The sequence below is a fragment of the Salmo salar genome, chromosome 27 (genome assembly GCF_965601325.2).
Source record: "Salmo salar chromosome 27, fSalSal1, whole genome shotgun sequence".
Taxonomy (NCBI): domain Eukaryota; kingdom Metazoa; phylum Chordata; class Actinopteri; order Salmoniformes; family Salmonidae; genus Salmo; species Salmo salar.
In genome coordinates, this window is record NC_138317.1 from 5,552,405 (window position 1) to 5,560,233 (window position 7,829).

The 7,829-nt window shown below is 40.8% G+C and overlaps 1 protein-coding gene across 1 annotated transcript; it reads left to right on the top strand.

Moving 5' to 3' along the window:
• Positions 1-260: 260 nt before the first annotated feature.
• On the top strand, positions 261-1,982 carry LOC106588154 (transmembrane protein 74). Its single transcript, XM_014176844.3, has one exon. The coding sequence runs from the start codon at positions 706-708 to the stop codon at positions 1,588-1,590; it is 885 nt and encodes a 294-aa protein (XP_014032319.2). The 5' UTR covers positions 261-705; the 3' UTR covers positions 1,591-1,982.
• Positions 1,983-7,829: the final 5,847 nt, after the last annotated feature.

Below are 7,829 nucleotides of genomic sequence, written 5' to 3' on the forward strand. Positions count from 1 at the left end.
GCCTGAGCCCTACGCGTGGGAGGGGGTCTGTCAAAGCTTTCGCTCTCTAATTACCAATAGAAGCCAGGGACGGGGAGGCGACCAGCAGACATATTCTGGGAAAGCAAAAGGTATATGCAATAGGACTGATTAGAAATTACCACGATCATTTGAGTAGACATATTTCCCTCTACTGTTAATGAGATTGTGAATGAGGATGCGTAGACTTTGCCATTTACTTATGTTGTGGTTGTGTAGGCTATACCGAGCGAGAGAACTATGAACGGCTAAAGTGTTTTGGTAAAGCAACTCTCCTTATAGAGAGCGTTGTATTAGGAAAAATCTTACCAAGAAGTCATCAGATTAATTTGTCTCAGTTGTATGCTTTTTTCGATGTTACAATTGCCTAAAGTCAAAAGTAAAAGATATGCTTGCACTGCAATTAAACCAGATTTAGAGATGTTACATCGATTTTGGAGGGATTTTTACATTTTGTAATTGGATACCGGTGTGTCAAGGTATTTATTGGTCGAAAATGGTCGAAAATAATCCACCATGCTCGAGTAATTAAATGTAACTTTGTGTGATATTAATTGTCTGGTAAGTGTGTCAGCGATTTAAATGAACATTCATTTGAATTAATGAACGGGGACATCCACTTTCTTAGCAATACTCTTACATACTCTTATGTGTGTGCTGCTGGCAGTTGTGAACTAATATGCCTGCATGTTCATTATCTGCATTTACAGCGAGCTGGAAATGGAAAATGTTCAAATAGCTGATCTAGAACCCCTCTGCTTTGATCAAGAGTACAGTCGGTCAGATCCCACAAAAAGCCTCCCATGGGCTTCAAACTACCAACACATCAATAAAAAGTCACTTTCCAACGAGCATCGTTGCCAGTCGGGGAATTGGAAGACTGCCTGCACGGATTCAGGGCCATGGCCAACTGCCTCGGGAGACGGGCAGCCCGGCGCAATCAGCCAGTGGGGAGCAGAAGCTGAGAGAACCGTATGTTGCCTCGAGGAATTGGAGACATCTTTCACACGCAAATACGAGGATGTCAATTTACAACAGGAGGAGACCAGTCCGCAGCAGTTAGCGAGGATCAACAACGGAAGCCCGAGTCACAGCTCCTTCAGCGAACTCCACGACCGTGTCCCGGAACTGTCCATGTTGTCAGACAATGAGTTTACATCCGAAGACTTGGGGAAATCAACGGATTACGGATTCATAAGTGCTGTCACTTGCCTGGTGACTGGCATCTCGTTAGTAGCCATCTCATACACTGTTCCCCGGGAAGTTAAAGTGAACCCGGACAGTGTGTCGGCCCGGGAGATGGAGAGACTGGAGAGGGAGAACGCCCTGGTAGGGGTTCACCTGGACCGGTGGGTTATAGCAGGGCTGTGCCTGCTCACCCTCGGGGGTGTGGTCCTCTCCACCCTGCTCATGGTGTCTATGTGGAAAGGGGAGATGTTGAGGAGAAGGGCCTTCACCTACTCCATGCAGTCTGCACAATTATATGGCTCTATCAATTTAAGAGGGGGCTCAAACCCACCTAATGTCCCCTCCCAATTGTCTGTGGAAGATTTGGAAGAGGTCCTAAATTGACATTATGTACAATTGTAAAGACACTGACTAATCTCTACCTACCAATGGTGTCTTAAGATAATGCTGCTTTGATTTGTGCGTTTCATTCATGTAGCCTACAGGGAATATTCCATTAAACATGTAGAATGCTCCTTGCCTAAAATGGATGGGTATTATTTGAAATATTGACTGAATTTATCCTCAGACATAAGTTTGTGTTGTGCAGACCATAACATCTTATTAGCATGACATTCATCATTTTGTCAAAGCAATGGTTTATTCTGTGTATATAGTGTCTAAAAGTTTAAATGGGATATCATGTTGTATCAGATTTAAAAGACAATTGCATGATCAACACTAGAAATACAAACACACATTGTGTCCATATTTGTTTTTTGCAATGCATACAAAATTAAAATACTTAGCTAAGACAAATAATAATACAAGGGTTATGTTTCTGAGTAGCTCAGTAAATACTCAATTTATTGGACAGCAGATATTCAAAAACACGAATGATACACGACACACACACACGCCTTAGGAGGGTTAGCCGGTTAAGGTGATCTGAACAAACTGTTGTCGGTGTCCAAAATTGCACCCTATTCCTTATTTAGTACACTACTTTTGACATACTTTTTGATCCTGACATCTGGGACGCAAACATTGTGTCCCTTGCTTATGGGGAGCATAATGCTGTGCAGTGCAGGTTCAGTAATAGAATGTTTACAGTATGCAGGATCCGATTATACTCACCAGCCTTTGCAAGCAAGTAGCACTAACCATTGCCAAGATGCACTTATTTTACCTCTTAGCACCGTAATTTGATGTATGACTTGCCTGTCTATGTATTACCTAAATGTTAAGTGGACTTGTAATCCATCCTCATTTAGTGTTGTTCACTGAGGGTATAAGTAGGGGTGCTCTACATGTGAGAGGATATAGATGTATATTGTGTAATTTAAGCAAAGCTGAAAAGGCTTCAAAGGTAGGCTATTTATTTTAAATAAGCAGATCTTAGTCATATCTTGAGTGGGGGCTGGGCACTACAGCTGACAACCACCCACTGTCTTTCTCTCTCTCACTCGCTCACCCACTTGCTCGCTCACTCACTCACCCACTCTCACACACGCAAGCCCCCCTCCCCTGAACGGAGTCACTGAGTAATCCGTCAGGCCAGCTGGCAGCAGGAAATTGAATTGGAGTGCTGCAGTGGTCACATGGGGTCAAGAGCTGGGGTGTGGCAGCTGTGGCCCCTGGGGATCAGGAAGTAAAGATACATGCGGTGGTAATGGTGCGGCTCAAATGGCACCATATTCACTATGGGCCCTGGTCAAAAGTAGTGCACTATATAGGAAGTAGGGTCAGGGTGCAATTTTGAGACATAGCCAATGTATCTTATCCGATGTGGCATCCAGTTATCATCAACTGTCATAGCATGTGAAGGGAAAGTGTTCAAAACCTATTTTTGCTTAATGAGTTGGCAGTGAGGTCATTCTTGCAATTTAAAAATTCCTTTCTGGATTCATAACCTTAGTTAATAGCTTATTGGATAAGGATTCTCATTACCCAGAGTTTGTTGCATAGCAACAACAGGCCGAGTAAAGAAAGACTAGGGAAGAAGTGACAAAGGAGATGTTTTTACTGAGACAAGGGAGAAGTGTGAATATAGCACCTAATGTATAGCCATATCTTATTGATTGATTGAATGTATAAAGTAGTAGGCAGCTCCAGCCAGAGATAACATTACATACATTACAATTTATCAAGGATAAAAACACAATAAAGCCCAAAATAATGGCTTATTTCCATTGTGTTCTCTGGTTAATGTGGTTAAAAGGGACTACACAAGAAGCAGCAACATCACACCACAGTGACTTCTTCTATTTTTATATTTCATATTATGTGATGTGCTGCATGCACTAGAAATAATATTTCAGACAGTGCAGTTAAAATATACAGAACAAAAATATAAAGCAACAAGCAACAATTTCAACGATTTTACGGAGTTACAGTTCATTTAAGGAAATCAGTCAATATAAATAAATTCATTAGGTCCTAATCTTTGGATTTCACATGACTGAGCAGGGGCACAGCCATAGGTGGAACTGGGAGTGCGTAGACCCACCCACATGCGAGCCAGGCCCAGCCAATCAGAATGAGTTTTTTCCCACAAAAGGGCTTTATTACAGACAGAAATACTCCTCAAATTCATCAGCTGAAATAAGCTTTTGGTGCAAATGGAACATTTCTGGTATCTTTTTTTCAGCTCATGAAACATGGGACCAACACTTTACATGTTGTGTTCATATTTTTGTTCAGTATAGAATTGCCTCTGTTAAAGTTGATTGACTTCAATCAAAGTTTCTGAAAGCTATAATTAACAGCCCACTCTTTTCCAGTCACGACTTATCTGTTTGTATCATGTTGCTCTCCCTCATATTCAATGTGGGCAGCAGTGATTAATTGTGTCAGCTGTTCTTGAGTTAACATCGCCCACATAGTCATGTCCCTTTGTGCCATTGCTGTCCTGACTGAAGCACAAAGAGGGCACCATAACCATAGAAACGGGGTCAGTCTAAGACACAGTTCGCCACAGTGAGGATTCTTTGAAAGAGATTAAAATAGGTGATTTCCCCATGCAGTGCTTGTAGAGACAACAGAGCTTTTCTGAATTCAGTGTATGTTTTACGGTTAAAGTCGCTTTCACTGCACACAGAGAGGATACTGCAGGTGCTTCCAAGCCCTTATCCAGCTGTGTAACACTCATTTCACACTGGAGAGAGCAAGCATTCACTCAGATTGGAGCACATGTAATCTCTAGGCTACCTACCAGTGCTTCAGTACCATAGTACTTAAATAATTAATTGTGCATGGATCAGCTGTAGATGGTATTGCTTATTATTGAAATGAAAACATTTATGGTGTGTTATATGGTCTTGGATATATGTCAACCTGATGCCATGGCATTTAATTCCCGTTATTATTATTTTTCATTTTCAATCTGATTTACTTTAATCTGTCATGGAGTGGATTACAGGTACTCCATGTGTATAAACTCTAAAAATGCAGAGCCATCGAGGTTTGACTCAGAGCCGAGCTGAGCATGTGCAAGCAAGCATTTATCTCCAAGTGGAATCTTATTGCCATTTAGCAGTGAGGAAGGTGTAGAATGAATCTTATAGTGGGACAGCTTTGCTTACTTTGTCCTTGATTTATGCTGCAATTTATTCAGTGTGCCAGGCTTCCACAGCCGTTCCCAGCACCAAGGTAGGGACATCAAAAGTTTCCACTGCATATTGATTCCATTTAAGTTGTCCAGCAGACCTAAGCTGAATCCCCAAGAGTCTCAACTCCATCCTTGCCAGCAGCTCAATGTGGCATTACAGGGAATATTCGGGGTAACAGACACTACAAAAGCCTTGGAAGGCTTACAAGCTGTGATGGTGTTTTATTTGGAACAAATTGATTGTGTACCCTATGTATCAAGCTCTTAGTTTTCTTTCTTAATAATTTTAAGAATTTAATGCCTTTATGTCTGTGCTGGTTATAAGGCTATTGCTTCATCCGAATGGGTGATACTAAAGGTATATCAAATCAAATGTTATTTGTCACATACACATGGTTAGCAGATGTTAATGCGAGTGTGGCAAAATGCTTGTGCTTCTAGTTCCAGCAATGCAGTAATATCCAACAAGTAATCTAACCTAACAATTTCACAACAATTACCTTATACACACAAGTGTAAAGGAATGAATAAGAATATGTACATAAAAAAATATATGAATGAGTGATGGTATAGAACGGCATAGGCAAGATGCAGTGGATGGTATAGAGTACAGTATATACATATGAGATGAGTAATGTAGGATATGTAAACATTATATAAAGTGGCATTGTTTAAAGTGGCTAGTGACACATGTATTACATCAAGATGGCAAGATGCAGTAGATGGTGTAGAGTACAGTATATACATATGAGATGAGTAATTACATTTACATTTTAGTCATTTGGCAGACGCTCTTATCCAGAGCGACTTACAGTAGTGAATGCATACATTTCATTTCGTGCATTAAAAAAAAAAAAAAAAAATTGTACTGTGGCTAAACCCTACTCTATAGACCTACTGCACCTCCATGGTCTGTTTCTGCAAAGCTATACTGTTTCTGCTTATGTAAGTTCTCAGAGCGTATTGGCTCTAGATCTATTGTGACGGGATGTGGCGCTTCTTCGCCATTTGTTAAATGTATACCATTCTAATGTGAACTGCGGGGGAACTACTTTGTTTCTGAAGACGTGGGGGTAGTGTGGGAGGTGTTTACTAATTAGTAATGTAGGGTATGTAAACATTATATGAAGTGGCATTGTTTAAAGTGGCTAGTGATACATTTATTACATACATTTTTCCATTATTAAAGTGGCTGGAGTTGAGTCAGTATGTTGGCAGCAGCCACTCAATGTTAGTGATGGCTGTTTAACAGTCTGATGGCCTTGAGATAGAAGCTGTTTTTCAGTCTCTCGGTCCCTGCTTTGATGCACCTGTACTGACCTCGCCTTCTGGATGATAGCGGGGTGAACAGGCAGTGGCTCGGGTGGTTGTTGTCCTTGATGATCATTTTGGCCTTCCTGTGACATCGGGTGGTGTAGGTGTCCTGGAGGGCAGGGAGTTTACCCCCGGTGATGCATTGTGCAGACCTCACTACCCTCTGGAGAGCCTTGCGGTTATATCTCCCAAGATTTGATACAGTTAATTAATTTGTCATTTACTGTAACAATTGCTATGATTATTATGATATAATTAGTGTGAGGCAACAATTTTGTGCTGATTTAATGAAATGTGGTGCCTGAGTAATTGCTGTTTCTAGGTTTGAATACATAATGTGCCCTTTTGAAGCGCTGCCAGCAGCAGGGACAAAAAAAGCCACATTTTCATAGTGCTCTTTCTTTTCTCGCTCCTCCCATATGGGATGAATTAATGATACTATCTAACTTCAAAAGATCATGTGAACAAACAATTGTGTATAAAAAATATTTCAGTCTTTGCTGGAATGGGAACATCAAGAACATGGAGAAACTAATGAGCACACACTCACACCACACTCTACAGGCGGCACTGGCAAATTCAGACTTTATTCAGTCTCAGGTTTATGTGTTTACCTCCCTTGTAATGCAGATGATCTCATCACAGTCTCTCCTCTTCCCTCTCATGTTTTTCCTCCAGCTGAGTAATTGCTGAAACTGTACAGTATGACTCTCGCATTAGTTTTAGTGTACACATTTGTTTCCATCTAGGCTGAGCCTGATCTCTGTCAAGTTAATTGGAATGATCGGCTGAGCCGTGTAGTTATTTTTTTTGTGTAGTTAGTCTGTGGAAGGTCATATAGAAAATTACAAATCAACGCAATCAACATTCAGAGCACTTTATCTACAGAACTTGATCTTGAACTATGAATTGATGGAATTACAAATAAAAAAACGACACAGTTCTTGTTAGCGACTAGGGTTGCAAAGTTCCAGATTTTCACCTGTTGATACAGTCCTTCTCTCATTCTAGGATTTACTGTAATACCGGTTTAGTGCACAAGGAGGTGCCAAAACGCAGAGTGTTGAGCTTCTTACCAGAATGCTAACAAAATTAGCACAAGTAATAGCAAATTTCCATGGAGGCTGCTAGCTAAATATGCTAAAGTGTGTAAAGACAAGAAATCCAGTCCATTAAGTTATACAGGTAGGAGCTACCAAATGTAATTTTTGTTGAGTTTGGACTTTTACAAGCGAATGTGAACAAGAGACATTGTTCAAATGAACAAAGTTTTGATACATGCTTGACTGCTCTGAAGCAGGACGTGTACACGCTGTGTCTGTCTGGAGTGTGTCTGTCTAGGGCACCTTATTAATTCAGCCTGCTCTGCTTGGAGAAGATGGGGGATGAGCAGAGGGGCTGAGAATGGAGGAGAAAAACGCAAGGAAATCAAGATAGCAATGGCAGCTGTACAGATAACTCATCCAAACATAGCAGAAAGCTTACGCAATATGATGCCCCATCACCTTATTAATTCAGTAACTTACTTAGATAACTAGGAAGTTAATCTTAGGGGTCGTGTTAATGCAGAAGTCTTCATTTTTCATTTTGAAGTAGAAGTCCTGGGAGTGCATTCTCACGAAGAACAGCAAAGGTAATCCAATTTTTCTTATAGTAAATCTGAGTTTGGTGAGTACCAAACTTGGTGGGTGTCAAATTAGCTAGCTCGTGATGGCGAGCT

Excerpts from the sequence above, each read along its gene's own strand:
- LOC106588154 (XM_014176844.3), top strand. The coding sequence starts at position 706 with ATGTTCATTATCTGCATTTACAGCGAGCTGGAAATGGAAAATGTTCAA.